The following is a 20,481-nucleotide window of genomic DNA, read 5'->3' on the forward strand; positions in this document are numbered from 1 at the left end:
ATCTACAGAGTAGTTCTCTCAGACTGAAGACAAAAAATAAAAATGATAACAGGACCCCAAATTAGACCCTAATCATGAACAGATCCATGTTTGAAATAAAACCGTAGCTATGCTTACTCACCGTAAGCTAACGGAGTTAGTTTGAGAACAGTATGCAAAGGACACTTTAGATATGGTAGATCATCTGTGGAGAAATCAGAAATGTATAATTTGCATGAAAAATGCTATGACAGTGACAATGTTTTTTTTGTTCATAGTCAGTGACAGCAATTGCTGGTTGTTTTTGGTTTAGACCTGCAGTTTTGTCCAGAAAGTAGGCCAGTAGACAACGCATGACTGCCTGGTGGCAAATGACCAGCACATTCTCTTGTCTCTCAAGCTCCATTATGACTGGCTCTAGACGGTGCACCAGGTCTTCATACGACTGTAGAACACAGAAAAGTTCAAAAGTTTGTAAAAACAGTCATGTTGTGGAACAGTATTGCAACTTAAAATAACCATTTTCAATTGTAATATTTTTAAAAATGTCATTTATTTGTGTGATGGCAATGCTGAATTTTCAGCAGCTATTACTCCAGTCTTCATTCATTCATTCATTCTTCAGTGTCACATGATTCTAATATGTTGATTTTGTTGTTTGAGTGGCAGCGTATCTTGGTTTCCACAAAAAAAACTATTAAGCAGCAAAAAAAATTCTAATAATAAAATAAATGTTTCTTGATGAACAAATTAGCATTTTAAAATGATTTCTGAAGGATCATGTGACTCTGAAGACTGGAGTAATGTTGCTGAAAAGTTAAGTGTGGTTTGCCATCACAGGAATAAATTAAATTTTAAATCTATTAAAACAGAAGAGAGTTATTTTAGATCATGATAACATTTCACATTACTTCATCATCATTATTTTTGATCAAATAAATGCAGCCTTGGTGAGTATAAGAGAATGAATTCAAAAACATGAAAAAATGTAATTAATAAAACTTAATTATCCCAAATTTTTGACTAGTAGTGCACATTTTCGCACAAACTCATTTTAACACAGTTGTGTTGTGTACAGGACTCACTTCACCCTTTGGATATCGGTAGCGGTACTTGTCCTGGTCTCTTAAAGCAAACTCTTCTGGATGGGTTGCCTGAATCTCCTCGTATGTCAACTCCTCACATACACCCTTAAAATGTACCAGAGTTCAACCATTTTTCTTGACATTTGCATTTCACGTGCATATACCTTTAATATATAGAGCATGACTAGCTTACTGCATCGATTTCATTCAACGCCTTCCACTGTTCATATGGGACGCCCAGTGCCTCTGCGGTCTGTATGGTCCTCTTCATGTGGCTGGTCCACACCTTCAGGTCCTTGATGGACTGACCCCTGATGAACTCTGCAAGGGCCTTAGCATACTATACAACAAAACAGACATAAGTTTAGTCTATATCTGTGTGTTTAAGGAAGACTGAAATCACAGAAATGCATGGCTTACTTTAGAATTAACACTACATCCACATACATCTGAAAATGTCTCATTTGTCTTACGATTTGGCCTTTAAACAGCGTTTTTGTCCAGCAAAAATAGAGCTTAGTGATGAATGTGAAAATGCTGTTATTGCTTTGTAGTGTGGACTGTGAACAAAGAGGTATTCAAAAACAGTGAGACATTTACAATTTTCACCCTCAACAAGGATACACTTTGACCCTTTCATACGTAAACTGATCTACTTTGACCAAGATTTTGTGTTTAGTTTCTGATCTTAAAAAAAAAAAAAAAAAAAAAATCACCTTTTGGCCCTGTGAAGAGAGGCCTGTGTCTCCACCGATTCTTCCAAGCAGGTTGAGCTCACTTTCTCCATGGCGGCTCAGATAGATGGATCGTGGTGTGACGTGGATGTTCATGAGGTAATACACTATACGACTCTGAATGTGATCCTGGACGCGGTTGACGAGGTACCTGGATCCCACGTTAAAGATCTTAATGAAGGAGAGGTGTCTATGAAACAAATGGAGAGGCAGAGCAGAGGAAGTAAAGAAGTTGAGTCCATAATAATTGGAAATGATGCACATAACATCTTCATACATTTGAAACATCCGCAGCAGTGTACCTGTCCTTTTCCTCGTCCAGGGGGACATAGGACATTTTATAACAATCAATACGCTTCAGAAAGTCCACCAGCGCTTCCTCTTTGTCGTAGTTTTCATAATCTGGGCTGCTCAGTTTTACTTGCTGTCAAAAACAAGGAAATAATAATAACGGCTCTCTCATCTTAAAAATATTTTAATAGTTTAATAACATACAATCTTACCATTATATTTTCCTCAATAATTTCTGGATCGTCACAAACAGACTCAATGAAAAACACCTGCACATAAACATTTTTTGTGAAAGGTTGGTTGCCAAACCATCATTTACAAAATATTACATAATTTTATAAAATGACAGCAGTTTAACGGTTTTCAAATTGTAGTCATTCTATTAACAAACTACTTCTACATTGATAAATTTATTTATATCATAGGTTTAATATTTGCACCCTGTAGTTTATATAATAAAAAATATTTTTACTAGACCTTCTCCAGTCTGTTTCTAATTCACTGTGCAGTTAGCAATCTTCTTGTTTGTTTTGATCTTTTTTTGGCTCTATGCACCTGAGGCAATTTGATTTTTAAGCTTGGAGCACAACAATCTCTTCTAGTCCTTATCATATTTTTAATGAAATATTTGCAAAGAAGATGTGGGGCAGACTTTCATAATGCAGTGTGTTGAACAAGCAAAACCCTGCGCTTGCCTTATAGCCCTTCTCCTTGGCAAAACTGATGATGACTCCTCTTCTCTCTCTTGTAGTATTGGTGGCATCAAACACCTGTGAAGTGTATTCGTCAGAGATTGATTTGCCTCAATGATTGGTTGAATCCTCAATAAGAATGCTGAGAATCCCATACTAAGCTGGTAAATTTGCAATCTTATTGGGTGTAAAGTCAGACAGATTCATATAGTGGCTTGAAAAGTTGAATTCATAGCTTGGACAGACAAGAAGAACCATTTATCCATTACATTCTTGACTCACTGCAACTTGTCCCTGCTCCTTAGTGAAGTAATTGGCGATGTCCTTAAGGGCATTTGAGGCACAGGCTCTGAACACATAATGCACAGATATTATTGAGCAAATTACACATAATAGTTCATAATCAAATACATGGACACAAGACAGAGTTTATAATCAAATAACATTGCTTATTTAGAAGTTATATACTATCATCCTAAACGTACTATACCTGCGGATTTTCATGGCCTCTTCATTGTCTGGACGAAAGAATTCATAGTTCTTGTATGTCTGCACAACTTCCCTTCGATACTGACCCAAATTAAAGACTTAGAATAAAATTAATTATCAAAAAAAAAAAAAAAAAAAAGTTAGTTAGCAGATAATTTTTACATATATATTTATACACTACATTTATAGATATATTTTTTATTTAAAATTAAATGCTGATACATATAGCAAACAATTTATAAATAGACGTGTATACCTATGCAATATTTATACAGCATGTGTGTGTTTGTGCGAGTGTGTTTGTATAACAATGTAAATTATGATGATATATCAGCAAAAAATTTATATGAAATACATACACCACAAACATAAACAAAACCAAATACTTGCCATTAAGGGCTGATCATTAACTTCATAATATATACACTAACCTTGAGTTGGGACTCCAATCCAATTTAGGTATCGGGTTAACTTTTTGGAGATGTAGGTCTTTCCCCTGGCTGGCAGACCAACCATCACAATCATTGTGGGACAGTTTGTAAACTGGGGTCGTGAGGCTGTGGACCAGTAGAAAACATTGACATTAAAGTCTGAATAAGTTTTAATCACTTGGAGATGTTGAAGTAGGAGAGTACATATGCCAATGCAAAATTAATATAACTGTCTGTTTCATTTGAAAGAAATGAGAACAATGGAAGCAGTACAAGAAGAGAGCTGCCACATTAGCTTCAAAGTACATACAGGAACCCACTGACTCCTGCAATGAAAACCGTACATCTTCATCATTAGTTTGTTGTTCATTCTATACTGATTTGTACCGAGACAGCAGGGTTATTCAAATGACTTGGATGGCAAAGAGTATGAAAACTACTAAAAGAACATCCCACAGTAACCAAGGAGTCACATGAGTCTTGAAGCCAACTCCAGCACTTAAAATTCCTGTTGATTCTGTTGCCACAACTGAAGAAACAAAGCTCTCAAAAACACAAATTGGTGCAACTTCAAGAGGCAAACAACTGTAGACAAAAGAAGCAGGCAGGGCTGAAGTTCACAACACCCGGGTTGATCATCTACAAGAGATTAACATTCTTAATGCACCAAGAATTTTAGAGGAGAGAGAATAAGCAAGTATAGTAAAAGGAAAGGCAGGTGAATTAAATGATCCCCACACTTACAGCCTCTCCTCTGCCCTAAGGAACTGCCCATTCCTGGCACCCATATCTTGAGCAGTGGTGTCTGTGTGAGCTCCTTCTGCTCCATGGACATGTCGTTAGGCCGTGCACAGCTGATTGTGTGTTTAGGAACTGAGAACACATGGCTGGGATCTCATCAACCCTGTTCCTGCTCAGGTCACCTGACTGAGGCGGGAAGAGTTGGGAGGAGAGACAGGGTTGGTGGAGCGACAGAATCCTGGCTGCCAATGGGTAATTGACTTAGTTAACCCTTTAGAGGCTTTGAGTCTGTCATTTTTGGCTTCATGACAAAAACTACACCATTTCTTAAATAAAAAGCAAACATTATGTTCAAATATGTTACTCCATGTATATATTTAGACAGTCACAAGTACCGTCCTATTTAGAATGTATGCAGTGTGTTTATTTGCAAATTTGTAAAATACAACGAAATTAGATTTTTTTATTTATTTTTAATTGGCCTATACATTTTGTAGAAATTTTTAATCTGACAGTCTCACTTTATACTGGTTTTGATCTACAGTATTTATTCTGTTCTGTTCACAGCAAAGTTGATAACTATATCTATAAGGTTTAATAATCATTCTAATTCTATGAAAATATGAAGAGTTTCAATGCAAAAGCCTCTAAAAGCCATCTTGGTCAAAAATGAGATAATGATACTGAGTGAATGCTCTCCACGCATAGCATATGTTCATCAAGTACTTTCACTTCAAATGCGTTAAATAAATCCCAGCCTCAACACATTCAGAAGTACCAGTACATTACATAGAAACCTATACATAGTAGGCAGAAAGAAATGGTCATTTTAAATAAAAACGTCAGACGTACTTAGAGGCTTTTACATCTAAACTCTTCATATTTAAGTCCAAACCACAGCAATAACGACACAGAGGAATGATATCATATGAATGACTTCCAGAACAAATTTATCAAGCTAAACGATAAAACACTGACAGCCAATCAGAATCCACCACACTGTAAAGAGTTAAAGCATTTGAAGCGTCAGACGGCATGACTGCAGGATGCACTCATAATAAACAGAACGTTATCATGCATTGATGTGGATGCTATTTATTTTATACACAAAAAAATTAGGTGTAGAAATAATTTTAACTCAGAAACTGATAGTAAACTTCAAAAATAATTACAAATAAACAAGTAAAACATTGAATTAAACATGAAATTTTGAAGTAGAAAAACAGAAATAGTATTTTCTTGTAAACAAAAAGATTATTGAAGTATGTTTTACAACTTTTTTATTCTAAAGTTTGAATAATATCCTTTAAGGGCACATTTACACAATGACAATGTACTAAAAATAAAGCATTTTTTGCAAGACAACAATCTCTGTGAAACTGAATAAAGGTTGTATTGTGCATGCCAGGCCAGTAGTTGGTGATATCGCTTTGTAAAGAAACACTATGCACCTATAGTCTTATCACATAATGCGCATGCACATGATGTCAGTTTTTGTAGTTTACATGGAAACAATAATGGTATTGTTTTCAAAAATGTGCATTTTGAAACCCATTTTCAAAAGTTTGTGTTTTCAGGCCCACTAAACACAACTGTCATGTAAATGAATGACCAACACACTTAAAAAAAATAATTCCAACTAAAAAAAAACTACAACAGAGCCCTCCAACCCACCTACTGTCCAGCAGAGTTCAGCTCCAACTCTGATTTAAACCAGCAAATCAAGATCATCAGAGCTGAATAAAAATGATTGGCAAATGAAATGAAAGCTCCAGGAGCAGGATTGGAGACCCTATACAGTAAAAGTGATGAAAAGTGAAAGAACCAATATTGCTGTTCATGACCCATTTAGCATCACACAGTTGTATTGTAGTAGAGCATGATGAGGCCAAGTTCAAAAGCAGCTTAGTCAGGATGTGGTAAATAACAAGATTAGCAAGACTGCAGACAGACTTATGTAATGTCTGATTCTGCAGGTGCCTGACTTCAGGTTGGTCCCTGATCTCCAGGTGTCATTTGATATCATGGCCTTAATAATGTAACATCTCCTCTGCAGAAGGCCTGTGTAAAGTTGCTGTAAGTGCAAAAAGTGGGTCGCGGAGTGTAGGGGCAAAGAAACGACATCAACAACAATAAATGTAATTCTAAATGTTTTTCTGATGCGAGACTTTTATTTTAAAAGACGTACATGAAAGCTGTTGACACTTCTGTCAGATGCAGTTTAAGTAAAGAGTGCCTGAGTGTCCCGTTTCAGTATCTGCGGTGAGATGAGATGTTGACAAGTTTAATATCAGTGTCTTTATTCTATCGTTATTTTTGTAACTTGTTATGAAATAAAAAGTCTCTCAACTCAGAAAAGCGAACTATCCTGTCCTGCCAGATGTTATATGTTACTCTTCAATAGCACGCGCGAACGCGGCGCGGCGCGCTGTATATCACTTCACTAAAGCGCAGAAACTATGAGCATGCAACGCGTGAAATAAAAGTACAGTACCGATAAATCACATAACTGGTACTGCGTGTGTTAGCTGGGAAGGATTTGCATGAAGGTATGATATTCATTCTATTCAGGAGCAGTTTCCACGTTTGATTATATTCACCATGGTAACTGCTGTTTCCATAACCCAAAAATACCATGTTATTTTCTCTTTGTGTCATTTGTATGTTTAAAATGACTGTGGTGGCTCATACCAACATAATTGACCGTTCGCAAAACCCGCCCACCCTAGTTACTGTTGTCATGACCGACAAACAATAGCGCTCTCACACTACACATGTTCTCAGGCAGTGAAAAAATACAACGCAGAGCAAAGAGGAAACTGACAACACACCGACAGAGAAAGACAGAGCAGGTTACTTCTGATGTGAAACAAGGTCTCAGAACCCTCTTTTTAATGTGTCTTGTGACAAGATCAAATTGCCTCAGTTCAAACACGTGAACCCATCGTCTTTTCATGTTTACTTAAAGCACGAAATGAAAAGTATTTTATTTCAACCGCGGAACACACCATTTTTCAAGTTTAAATCCACCTAAATGAATCTACTACTGTCTGATTTGTGGTTAAGGCTAGAAGGGATACAGCTGCGGCTGGGCATGCGCATTTGCATATTTTCCGACCCAACAATATACATTTACATTTAGTCATTTTGCAGACGCTTTTATCCAAAGCGACTTACAATATAACGTGAAACCTCTAAAAAAGGTTTTTAAAAAGTACATACCGCCATAGTTTCACTCTCATCACTTTAGAGTGTCGCAGTGACCGTCTTTTTTGCAGTAACCTGTCATAGTTTAATGAGTGGGAAGATGACATGAAGCGTCGCGGTGAACCTGCATTGAAAACAGATGAGCGCACATATGTGCATATAAAGCTCCCGATCGGGGCGAAGTTCACGGGAATTTGTCCACAGAATGATAATATTGTGTTATTTTACTCTATATTATGATATTTACTGAATATGGTATTATATTACTTAAAATATGATGTATGATCATGAAAGCAATCCATATACTGATTAATATGCTGAATTATTCCAATACTAGATGTCTTAATACAGATTGTGAAATATAAGAGTCCATCCATTGTGCAGTACTGGTATGGGAACAGAATTTAAGGGGAAGATTTTCAAGGCTGAAAGTGATACAAAATAACACCACTGTTTCGTGGGAAAGCACAGAGAGAGTCTATCCCATAGACTTTTGAATACTGGTGTTTTTCCATTAGAGTGTAAACTAATTTAATGTTGCAGATTCGATGTAACCATTTTGATGTAGCCATTCTTAAACAATGGTGGATCTGACCAAATCCCACCAATAAAAATGGGCCATGTGGGCTAGTAATAAACTGTGGCAAAAACAGACAATTGGTTAGTAAAAAGGTATAAAAAGGATGTATGGACAGACAGAGAATTAGAAGCAGTGGATGAGGCGGCTAGCTGTCTTCTCGGATTTGTTACTTTGTTTAATAAAATCTTATTTTGGCATCTGAAACTCTGCTTTTTGAGCTTCTCTGACTTCATTGAAGAAATCTACTCTCTCGAGCCACGACAATAACAGCACACGTTTTAACATATTGTTTTATTATTTAACACTCAGTATTTAAGCGCTGCTAGCCATGCGTACAGCGCCTGACGTGGCAGATTTTCTGGTAGCCTACGCAAAACAAGTAACGTAATGAAAACCGACGCACAGCTTACGGCGTAGGTCCGACGCAGAAGTATAAATTTGGCTTAACGTTACTTCAAAGCTTGTTTCGCTGAAGTAACGTACTTCACCAGCTTATTGCCGTTACCGTGGCAACCAATAACAGCACAGCTTAAAGGTGCGTTCAAGCCATGTTGTAATAACCGTAATTAGGAGATACCAACTTGTAAAATTCGTTCACATCCTCATAGAAGTCGTAATTACAACTTGTGAACTGGGAGTTTTCTGAGAGCTACGGCTTGTACCAGGTGACCTCTGCACCAGCGAAAAATGGCGGCGCTTTCAAAGAAAGCTATACTGCTCTAAAAAAGGGGAAAATAGATACATAGATAGGCTACTATAATGTACTATAATATAAAAACATTATGTAAGTGTTCATACTGTTATTATTTTGTTGTTGTTTGTTTAGGTTAGCAATATGTATTGCCTTCATTAATAATAACGAACAAACAAACACACGGTTTGTGATTATTTTTGGCCTGACAAGGTTTCTGTGTTCTGCAATAATTAGCAGTAGCATACAAATGTAATGTGTTTTACAGCTGCCAATAACATTTTTATGCGGTCGCGAGTTCATTTTGTTGATTGTCGCTATAGAAACGGATAATCACCAGTCTTAGGACTTGAACAGTACTGAGTTGAACATCACGTGTTGTCATCTCGGAATTACCGTAATTAGGACTTGGCGTGAATGCAGCATCTCTCTCCACACATTTTTTATATTTAGTTATATTGAAAAAGTTTCAATTCAGTCTATCTTTTTTTACCCCGTTTTAACATGTATTTCTATGGAGGTAGGCCGTATCTGTCGTGCAAGATGGCGGACAGCAACGGCGGCACATAATATCCGCGTTCTGATCGCCTGTCAATCAAACTCTCATGCCGTGGGGCGAAAACCATTCGAATTAATGCGCGGAGACCTTGTCAGGCGCTTGATCTTTACTTTTTGTTATGATTTCAATTGATTTTTGCTTGGTGCAATGCCGAAAAGTTGGCGTTCTGTACCTCTAATAAGTTTTCAAAAAAACGATCTGAAGATGTATATACTGCCGAATAAACAGACGGAGGTAGCACAATCTGAGCGGGTAGCACACAACATCAGAACTCTGACAGCAGTTATTGATTAGTATAAAACATATCAAGCTTAATATTCATATTTATATGCACTCCAGATAGGCTACACATCTTACCCTTCAATGACCTGTCATTGCACCGCAACCCAGTTTTGATGGGACTTTACAGTTAACCCTCCTTCACATCAAATAAATGTCACTCCCTGATATTTTGTGATGTAAATGTCATAATCTATTAAAACATTATTTCGTATTATTATAGGCTACACAATCCCTTATGAAAATTAACAATGGTATTACTATAGTATATGCTATAGTAGGAGCTAACTGTGTTTTTGGGGGCGTTTTTATTACCAGTTGTAGCCAATAACCACAGTTTTACTTCAAATACCATGGTTAGTGTAGCAAAATATGTTTAATTTGTTTTTACCATGGTTTACCTATAGTAACCATGTTTTTTTTTTTTTGTTGTAACCACGGTTAATTTTCGTAAGAGATATTTTCATGTTATTTTATATCTTTTTATTTTTTACGGCATGTATTTGTGAAAATGATTAGGCTATACGTCTAGCACACACCACATAATGCTGTGCATTTCAAGGCACTTCAGTAGACCTTTAATGTTACCTATGTTTTATCAATGTTAAAATTCTTTTTAATATATCAATAAAGTATGACAGGCTTTTACTCTAGTCTTTATCACTTTATTAAAATGAAGCAAAACAAAACGACAAAAAATTAACTTTCACAAGCCATCACGTATAGGCTTGTAGTAAGCTGTCTCTTGCCTGGAGACTCAATCAAGTAACAAAAAGTGTCGGGAAATGACACCTCTAGCCATTCCGTAGGGTCGTTTGTCCAGTCACAGATACTGTATGGACAGTCCGACCCAATACGGCTCAGTTTTTCGACGTATCTGCTCTGTTGAGCGGCAGAAATGATTTTATGTAGACCATTCTGGGTCAACACCATGCTTTTCCAATGAGGGGGAAAGGATCGTTTTCCCGCACGCTGACTCCGCCCACACAGCTATGATGCGACATCGACCAAGGCTTTGTCCAAATACCCACACTTGCGGTCTTGGCAGGAAGTAAGTGTGCAAGTCTGTCCCATATCTTCAAAATGCCAAAGTGCAGTGCCCTTAATGGATACTAAATCTCGAAAAGCTCCTTAGCGGTATTTGAGGCTAAGCGTATCCCATCATGCATCATGTTCTGGAAATAAATAGTGAGACTTTTGATACTTTTGATAGGTTTCCTTGACCTCTTGCGAGAGGTCAAGGAAGCCATTCCAATGCAAGTTAAATATGAGTAATAATTAGATATTACAAATAATTTGGTAGAAAAACTGTGTTTTTAGGTTTTATTGGTGCAAAGATGAGTAGTGGTGATATTTATTTTGTACAACATTTGCAACTGCTTTTTATCATTTAATTATAAGCACCACAAATGAAAATTATGTCATGTTATAGGGACTACTGAACAGACATTTAGAAGTTGATTTTAAAATGCAAAGTATTTCAAGTGCAAAGACTGCAAGTGTGGGTATTTGGACAAAGCCCAAGTCTATAGTATTAACAAAATCTAGTTTTTGGAGCGGTCAGCAAGATGGCGGCGATGTAGGCGGTTGTGTGTTTGCGCTACAGGGAAATAAAGGTGAAGTGGTGATATAACCAACTACTTAAACTGGTGATAACATGGACCTAAGCGAAAAAGTCATACAGTTCCCTTTTGACATCTTTATGCATGGGAAAAAGAGGAAAGAAAAAGTTAAACAAGCTTGGCTTGACAACATGGCTTCCAACGCGTCTGATACGGTTGATCAGTTTGAGGATTCAGCATCGGCCTCCGTTAGCACTGAACGTAAGATTCAGCAAGATACGGAATCACAATGGTTTGACACATGTCCAGACTTTGATAATGAGGTTGTTGTCGCTGCTCTTTTGGATACTCCTCAGAAGCCAGCAGCGAAAAAATCGAAACGCGCGGAATCTAACGTAAGTGGAAGCAGTAATGGGGATGTCTTGGCCGCAATATGCGAGCTGGCTTTAAAGCACTACAAGACTTTTCAAAAGATCTCAGCGATCGAAACTACCACCGAAGCAACCTCGAAACAAATCAAGAGTCTGACAGCGATGGTGCAACAACTTATTGTGGATGTCGGCGTTCATAAAGAGGCTCTTAATCATCTGGAATCAGAGGTCCATGCTTTGAGAAAGGAAAACAAATCATTGAAAGCGAGTGTACAGGGATTTAGCCGTTACAGTTGGAGAAGGTGTCTAAAGTTGCATGGTGTTGCGGAAAAAGATGGAGAGGATGTCTGAAGTGTGGTTCTTAACACACTAGAGAAGATCGCTCCTGGAATTTGAGACAGGCTCCAGGACAGTTTCGATGTCGCTCATCGTCTGGGACCGAAACAAGCGGATGGTACGACCAGATCGATCATAATCCTCTTCTCACTGCGTCGCATCCGTGACATGATTTGGGGTGCTGCCAGAGGATGCAAATTTCTAACTGACAACAGACTGCGTCTTTCGGAGACTCTGTCTCCCAACGATATAGAGCAATGCGGGACAAGCTATGGCTTCTCGTGAAGGAAGGCACGGGAGGAGGGCAAGAGAGCAAGCTTCCAAAGCTTTGCTTTGATTGATGGGAAGCAAGTCTTCTACTCGGATGTTACCTAAGCTAAGTTACTGACTGCACTGGATACCTCTCTCATGCAGTGCTCTAAAACGCGTAAAACTGTTGATAACACTATTTGCATAAAAACTCTTAAGTTGTGTGTAACATGGACATTTTTTTTTATGTTTGATCCTCCTTAATTGTTGTCAACCTTAATATTAACCTTGACTTTTTTCTCTAATTGTTTTTCACCATTGAAGCCATTATATTTTATAGGTTATTAACCACCTCTCCCTTTACATTTAGGGTAAAACTAAAGAAAGCTATTCTTTTGTTGTTTTCGTTTCAATTGTTTGGTGGTTCTTCTTATGGAGTACAAGTTCAAATCATTGTCTGTTGTAACATTGAATGTTCAAGGTTTGCGGGACAGTGTGAAAAGAAAAGCTTTTTTTTTTATTTTGTAAAAGAAGTGCAGCTGATCTTATCTTTCTTCAAGAAATTCTCTCAGGGGAAACGGATGTTAGGTTTTGGAGGAATCAATGGGGAAACTCAATTTTCTTTAGTCATGGCAGCAATCACTCGGCTGGTACTGCTATTATGTTACACCGTTTTAAAGGAACTGTTTTAGAAACTTTGAGCTTTGACGAAGGCAGATGGGTTATTACCGTAATCAAACAAGATAATGCCACCTTCATAACTTCCTGTGTATGGTCACAAGTCTAGTGCATCCAACAAAGTAATGTTCTCTCATCTAGTGGATAAACTTAGGAAAGTAAATATAAAATATATTGATGCTTATTTTATTCTAGGAGGAGACTTCAACAAATGTTTGGATGATTATCTGGATAGATACCCCGGTGGAATGAATAATGATTTCATTTTTTTCTCTTTGCACAGATCTCTCCCTGACTGATGCATGGCGGTTCTTTAACCCTTATACGAAGGATTTTACCTGGTCAAATACAACTTTATCTCTTAGGTCTAGGATTGATTTATTTTGGATTTCTTCTTCTATCCTCAGTTACGTAAAAGATATTTCTCACACCATTGCCCCCTTATCAGATCATAAATTAGTTTGTATAAAGATGAGTGACATCCATGATAATCCAAGACTCGGGTGCTATTGGAAACTTAATAATACCATGTTAAAAGATCAAAAAATTTAATGATAGTATCATCAAGCTTATCAAAGAATTATTCACTGACTTAAATGGAGATTATAAAAAAACATGGGTGTTCTTCAAATATAAAGCTAGACATAGCAGTTAAAAGACGTCAAGAAATTAAAAAGAGTAAACATCAAACTGATTCAGAGTTGGTTAATAAACTTAATGCATTACTAGCTAAAAGTAAAATTACAGAAGAGGATAATTTAGAAATAAAAAGGTTAAATTTGGAGCTTGATGAAGCCTATTTAGGTTTGGCTAAAGGTGCACATACAAGATCTCGTGTAAAATGGCTGAAGGAGGGGAAAGAAATTCTAGCTATTTTTATATAATATTTCTGAAAGATTTGTTGATTTAGTTAAACACCATATTAAAGTTATTGATCTGGAGTATAGTCAAATTTGTGATTCTCCTTTATCAATTGATGAAATCAAGCAAGCTCTACATAAAATGAAAAAAGGTAAATCCCCTGGGATTGATGGGCTTTCAGTTGAATTTTATCTCCATTTTTGGGAGTTTATTAAATTGCCTTTATTTCATATGTATGAGGAATGCATCAGTGAGGGAGATATGAGCACTACTATGAAACAGGGAGTCATCTCTCTTATACCGAAGCCTGACAAGAACCCTTTGGTAATCGATAATTGGCGACTTATTTCTTTGTTAACATTAGATTATAAAATATTAGCCTCTGTATATGCTAAAAGATTAAGTTATGGTTTAGGCAATATTATTTCAGAATCTCAATCTGGTTTCATGACAGGCTGTCACATTTCTAACAACATAAGATTAGTACTGGACTTGCTGGATTATTCAGATCTAATTCATTCAGATGGTCTCATACCTTTTCTTGACTTTCATAAAGCTTTCGACTACATAGAACACAAATTTATTTTTCGTACTCTATAGAATTATTTGGATTTGGTAAAGCATCTATAGAGACTGTAACCATGTTTTATAGAGGTATTAACAGCTCAGTGATTGTGAACTTTGACACTTCTAAGAGGTTTAACATATATCGTGGTGTCAGACAGGGCTGTCCATTCTCCCCATTTTTATTTCTTTGAGCCACAGAGTTACTCTGTCTAAGAATTAACCAAGATGATCATTTTAAAGGAATTTTAGTATTTGACTGGGAGATCAAAATTGCGCAGCTAGCTGATGACACTATACGCTGTTTTTGGAGGACAAAAATCAGTTACCAAAGGCTCTGGAATTGGTTGAACAATTTTCATGTGCCTCTGGTCTAAAACTTAACTTAATGAATTTATGTCAATTCATGATATGGATGATATATTCTTAGGAGGTATCCCAGTTAAAAAAAAGGGTAAAATATTTAGGAATTCATATAACTAAAAATTCAATCAGTAGACATCATTTAAACTTTTTTGATAAAAAAAATAAATAAAAAAAACCAAACAGATCTTTAACATCTGGCTTCAGAGAGATATCTCATTATTTGGTAGAGTTCTTTTATCTAAGGTTGAAGTTTTTGTTTTTTAACAAATTATATATATTCATAGTAGTGCTCAAGTTGCTCACAGCTTGATGACCATGGGAAAATGTGGGTCCCAAGGCCAAACCAGTTAAGAACCACTGCTATAGAGGGGAATAGTGCACAATTTAAAATGGGGTTGCTGTGATGTACTGACATCAAAATGCGGTGCAGCACGCAAACAGGATGTTGAAATGACGTTAGCTGCCTGCAAATAAATATAGTGTGATGCACGTGTAATTGCTCTTCAGATGTGTCTGGTAATATAGCCATTAATGTCATTTTAACTGTGAGGTACAAATGCCCTAAAAGTAGCAGACACTAAATCTACAGTCTAACTTTGATTTAAAAAAACAATTATAATAATAACGTTTTTAAAATAATAATAATAAAATCGGTTTTCTAATGTCTTTATCCAAATAAACTTTGTTAACCATAAAATATTGGATTTCAGAGCTGTTGGGACAGATTTCGTGGGAAATGCATACTATGGGAGTCACATTGTATCTGTTCACAGAGAAAAGTAGCTCTGATAAGACGTACATACAGTGTTGGATCGAACCCACTGACCTATATAACAATATTTTTCTATATATCTCTATTATAGATCAGTGCTCGATCCACAATCAAAACAACGTTCTTCCCCCTGCTGAAAAAAACAAAAAAACAAAAAAAACAACTAAAAACTGCTGGTTGGCTGGTTTTAGCTGGTCGTCCATCTTGGTCATAGCTGGTCAGCAGGCTGCTTTTAGAAACTGATCTATTGAGAGTCATTATACAGATCAGTGGTTTTAGAGGTATTTTGACCACCTCTTTAGCTGGTGAGGCTGGGAGACCTAGTTCTAGCTTAAACCAGCCAACCGGTTTTAGCGATTTTTTTTTTTTTTCAGGAGACGCATGCAGTTTTATTTTTTAACCAGGTTTGTTTAACTTAATGTCACAATGAATGTCAAGAGTCACAAAAAAGTCTAAATCTAAAAAAACAAAAAGGCCTCATTGTTGTTGCATTAGATATACCCTAAATAAAGTGGAATCTGCAGGCATACTAGAACTTTTCTCAGAACTCATTTCCATTTTCTGAGCCACTTTTGCCTTGAATGTTTTTTTTGTTTGTTTTTTAAATCTGGTGATAAAGGCTACTTTCACGCTGCAGGAAAATGTGGCCCAAATTATTTTTTGCTCATATGCTAGCTAGATCGTTTAGTTTCGTAACAGTGTGAACAGCACAAATCACATGGAATCGTTGTTTTACGCTGTATCACAGAGACAGCTCTATACAAGCTAAACTTACTGGGTTGTACCGTAGACATTTTTCTCCTCATCTTCGTCCTCCTTATCGCCTGGTCATGAATTCGCTGGCTTTCGCGGCGCATCAGTTTATAGACTAAATGAACGCGTAAACACTCGCTCAATTCAGTGGCCTCCGTGCGCGCTTCATGCTTTTTTGTTATGGTTCTTTTGCGCATACGAGTCAGTTCAGAGCCGGTGTTGTGCCAAATTCTGACCCCCACCAGATTACTGCCCCCTAGTATTGGTAGGTTTAGGGTTAGTTGTGGGGGAGGGGTTAGGATTAGTTAGCGATTTTAACGAGAGGGGGTGATAATTTGGCAGGGGTCGAAAATGGGCTCAACACAGTCACTCGTTCACACTGGTAGGTCTATCTAATATTAGCCACATTTATAAAATAATATGATGAATGTGAACAGCCATTCAAAAAAATCGGATCTGAGCAATAAATCGGAATTGAGCAAAAATGTATTTTTGTAAAATGTGAGTGTGTTAATTTTGTATTGAAGTTTACTTGTGAGTTTTCATGTGTTTATTTCTATTTGTATAAAGATTAAGGGTCATCATGTTCTGGTTGATGTGTTTGTTGATAAGAATTGTAACAACCTCAGTAATGTCTCAGGAAGTTTTAAGCAAGCGTGCACTCACACTGTTCTTCGCCTTTGACTCTTGATATCTGAAACTTTCGCCCTGAGACTTCCTGTACACATTCCACACCGCCATGACCACATGTGCTGCTTGTGCTTTTTGTAAAATAAACAAGTTAATCATTTTATCTCCTGCTTCTATAGAAAATTTTACCCTCCATTTAGCACACATCCAAATGTCACTAATACACCAGGAAAAATTCAAATCATCATTTAAAAAAAAAAAGCTTTGCCTTATTCTGACAGCTTATGCAGTCTGTAAACTATCTCAGCACTATCCATCTGTTGCCTGTTCACGCTCAATCAGTTCAGTTGTCACACTTTGAACTCACCGGCACTGTCACAGCGTGTTCGTCTGCGGAACTCCTTCGGAAGTGCATCCATTTTTAGGGAAAACTAGCAGATAACCTTAAATATTGATCCCCAACTTCTGTCATGAGCAGTGTGATGTACTTCAGATGCTCATTTTAATGGAACTAAATGAGAGAAGCATTCTCTCCCCCATCATCCCCCACCCTGATGTCATGTAGACATATGATCTGTGCCGCCTGGCCTTGTCCTTTAATGTCTGCCAGACCAATAGTTCACAAGCTCAGCAAGCAGGCTCCTCACAACAGCAGCAAAGGCTATGCTTCTGGCTTTTAACCTTTACGCTTTCCACTAAACACACACACACAGTCTTTAAGTTTACGTGCAGTATAAACCGCTGTCAATTTTATGGTTAGGTTTGCTAATATTAGATATTGTGTAATAGTTATTAGTGGTTATAAAATCCAGATGTACTGTAAAAAAAAAAAAAAAAAAAGTTGAGAAAACTCAAAAATCTGCTGAAGCTGGTTACCTTAAACGTTTAAGTTCTCTCAACTTTAGATTTTTTACTGCACTGTAAAAAGTTTATAAATAAAAAGTTGAGCAAACTTAAAAAGTTTAAGGCAACCTGTCCACTACTGTCACTACTGTCAAAAAAAAGATAATATAAATATGAAAATGGTAGAAATTATGTACAATTAATTATTCAGGCTATTCGTTTATATATAGCCAATATGATCGATATCTGCTAAAATTTTAAAATTGATGCATCATTGCATCCCTGTAAAGCAAGATGTGTTTATCTGACAGTCATGAACTTCAATGGGAACTGTTAAAAATAATATTTCTCCAAAAGTTCTAGACAACAATGACACAGTGACACAAGCGTTTCCTCAAAATTTATTGCTTTGACAATGTTAAAAAAAAAGAATATAAACAAATATATAAAAACATAATATATATTTACAATCTGTGTTAAAGTAATGGGGATAATAAAGAATTTATTTTCTTTTTTTCTTCTTTAGAGAACAGTTTTTTATGTTAGCCATCAAGCAGAGACAAAACACAATACCAAAATCCATCATACAAAGGAAAGGTAACATTTCTTCATGATATTTAGTTCAAATATCTCCATCTTGTTTGTATATAATATATATCTTCATGTATTGGGATGCAAGTCTATCTATCTATCCATCCATCCACCTCCATCTTGTCAGTCTTGAAGAAAGTTCGGATCTTTCAGTTTTGCTTTTACTTTACCACATGGCAGTCATATAAGATTGCTTGGTGTGTCATATCTTAATGTGGATATTATAACACTGTTCATTTGTGTAATCCTGTGTAATAAAAACCATTAGGTCACTTTGTGTTTGTTTTAGTAGTGTTACTAGAGCACTACTGTGATATCAATGTACATTATCCAACTCAACAATCTGTGAAGTTCTGTATGTATGCATGCAAACATAAAAAGCAAAAATGTATTTTCAGTCATTCAATGTGTAAAACTATAAGCATTGCAAGCCACATAAAAATACACCACATTTAGCTATTATGCCATAAAATGACCTTGATGGTTGAAAGTTGAAACACAATAAGAACAAACTCACTTCTGTTTTTCAGAATACAGTGAGGCATGAGACCATATCCTTTCAAAAGATGCTCTGTGGCATAACAGAGTGGGACCCCAAATAACCAACTTTCATAAAGATGAACAAGATAAGAATCGTTTCATTCATTCACTCTCGATGAACAGTCACGTCCTGTCATCACACAACAAAGAATCTCCATTTATCTCTAATTCATTGCCATGCTGTTGAGAGTTTGCTTCTGTCAGGGACAGTCTGCCACAAGAGAGACGGCAGCAGATTGGCGGGCTCGTCTGCACTTTACGAAACACCTCATCAGCAATTCATCACTGTTAAAGAGGTAAACCAGTGGGTTGATCGCACTATTCATGCATGCCAATCCATTACCAACTTGGTTTGCGATGTACACATTAGAATACCATTTCAGACACGTGCCGTCCAGTTTGGAGATTCGAGTTGCCAGGTTTAAATTTCTAAAAATGTGATAAGGAATAAAACAAATAGAGAAGAGCAGGGTCAGGATGACAACCAACCTGAGACACCTCAGCTTCAAGATCACATCGATGCCTTTCTTTGTCATCAGAGTAAACGCCACATGTCCGTAGCAGCATATCATTATTAACAAAGGGATCCCGAATCCAACAACCGTCCTTCCGATGCTGTAGTTCAGGTATTCCCCAATGTACTTGTCTGAAGTTGTGTCAAAACATGATGTTACGTTGGTGTTGGTTTTGTCAAAGAACATATCAGGCAGGCACTGAAGAAAAACCAAAACCCACACCAGCAAAGCAATCGCTACAGAGTGTCTCGCTGTAATTCTGCCGTTAACCCTCAAAGTGTGAACGATGCCGAGGTACCTGTAAACGCTGATGCATGTGAGGAAACCAATGCTGCCGTACAGGTTGATGCAGAAACACAATCTTAAAATCTTGCAGAAAACAGCTCCAAATATCCATTTGCTGCTGGAAGCGTAGTAAACCACCAAATATGGCAAGGTTAAAAGATATAAAATGTCCGCCAGGCAAAGGTTGAGCACAAAGATATTAACATTACCAATTTTCCTCCAGTTATAATACATAGATTTCAGCCCCAAACAGTTGCCAATAACTCCAAGAATGAAAACAGTCACATAGACTGCGGGCAAAAAGGTGTGCGTGAAATCAAAATTGACAGATTTACAGGAAGAATTGGACTCCATCGTTCATTAAAGACGATCATCAGACTTTCTTGTTGGCGGTTGGAGATGCATGACAAAATTTATCACAGGAAGTGGGCACGTTGATTGAAGCCTTCAAGGAATAAGGCACAGCACATGTCAAAAACAACTCTGAACTTTGAGCTTTATCTAATTTAGATTATAGAGAAACAGCACTTATTAGCCTATACATTTATACATACAATAATCATATGTTTTGTCTGAATTCTAAAAGACCTGTATTTGTTTACTCATATTTTGAGTAATTTAATTATGAAGTAATAATACAATTATGTCAGTATATATCGTTATATAGTTATACCCGGAGTACATGTAATAAAAAAAATCTCCCTTATTTTCATTACACTGAATATCCTCTTTATTTCTATTGTATTTTCCATTCATATACATAGGCCTGCAGTAATCTCTTGCAACATGGAACAAATTCTATCAAAT

General features: G+C 36.8%; 2 protein-coding genes across 7 annotated transcripts in view; both read right to left on the minus strand.

Moving 5' to 3' along the window:
* Window positions 1-17,416, minus strand: part of pfkfb1 (6-phosphofructo-2-kinase/fructose-2,6-biphosphatase 1) — a 20,463-nt gene extending 3,047 nt beyond the window's left edge. For 2 of the 5 annotated variants that reach the window (XM_058762921.1, XM_058762920.1), the window contains exons 1-12: window positions 4,446-4,628; window positions 3,702-3,827; window positions 3,272-3,368; window positions 3,064-3,130; window positions 2,785-2,859; window positions 2,302-2,358; window positions 2,101-2,222; window positions 1,781-1,988; window positions 1,258-1,404; window positions 1,065-1,169; window positions 295-424; window positions 122-184 (exon numbers count right to left, since the gene is read on the minus strand). In XM_058762921.1, the coding sequence (XP_058618904.1) occupies window positions 122-184; window positions 295-424; window positions 1,065-1,169; window positions 1,258-1,404; window positions 1,781-1,988; window positions 2,101-2,222; window positions 2,302-2,358; window positions 2,785-2,859; window positions 3,064-3,130; window positions 3,272-3,368; window positions 3,702-3,827; window positions 4,446-4,536 (1,288 nt within the window). In that variant the 5' untranslated portion in view covers window positions 4,537-4,628. Of the gene's footprint in view, window positions 1-121; window positions 185-294; window positions 425-1,064; window positions 1,170-1,257; window positions 1,405-1,780; window positions 1,989-2,100; window positions 2,223-2,301; window positions 2,359-2,784; window positions 2,860-3,050; window positions 3,131-3,271; window positions 3,369-3,701; window positions 3,828-4,445; window positions 4,629-16,292; window positions 16,484-17,267 lie in introns of those variants that run through there. The other 3 variants (XM_058762923.1, XM_058762919.1, XM_058762924.1) reach the window with 3 other exon arrangements.
* si:dkey-78k11.9 (P2Y purinoceptor 1) lies at window positions 4,540-20,201 on the minus strand. Of its 2 annotated transcripts, none has more exons than XM_058762951.1 (2): window positions 19,364-20,201; window positions 4,540-4,628 (listed from the first exon to the last, which is right to left on the minus strand). In XM_058762951.1, the coding sequence occupies exons 1-2, from the start codon at window positions 20,026-20,028 to the stop codon at window positions 4,616-4,618; spliced, it is 678 nt and encodes a 225-aa protein (XP_058618934.1). In that variant the 5' UTR covers window positions 20,029-20,201; the 3' UTR covers window positions 4,540-4,615. The 2 variants fall into 2 exon arrangements, with proteins under 2 accessions (XP_058618934.1, XP_058618933.1); XM_058762950.1 differs by lacking the exon at window positions 4,540-4,628 and adding an exon at window positions 18,108-19,159.
* Between the last annotated feature and the right edge of the window lie 280 nt (window positions 20,202-20,481).

The sequence above is a fragment of the Onychostoma macrolepis genome, chromosome 23 (assembly GCF_012432095.1).
Source record: "Onychostoma macrolepis isolate SWU-2019 chromosome 23, ASM1243209v1, whole genome shotgun sequence".
NCBI classification, from domain to species: domain Eukaryota; kingdom Metazoa; phylum Chordata; class Actinopteri; order Cypriniformes; family Cyprinidae; genus Onychostoma; species Onychostoma macrolepis.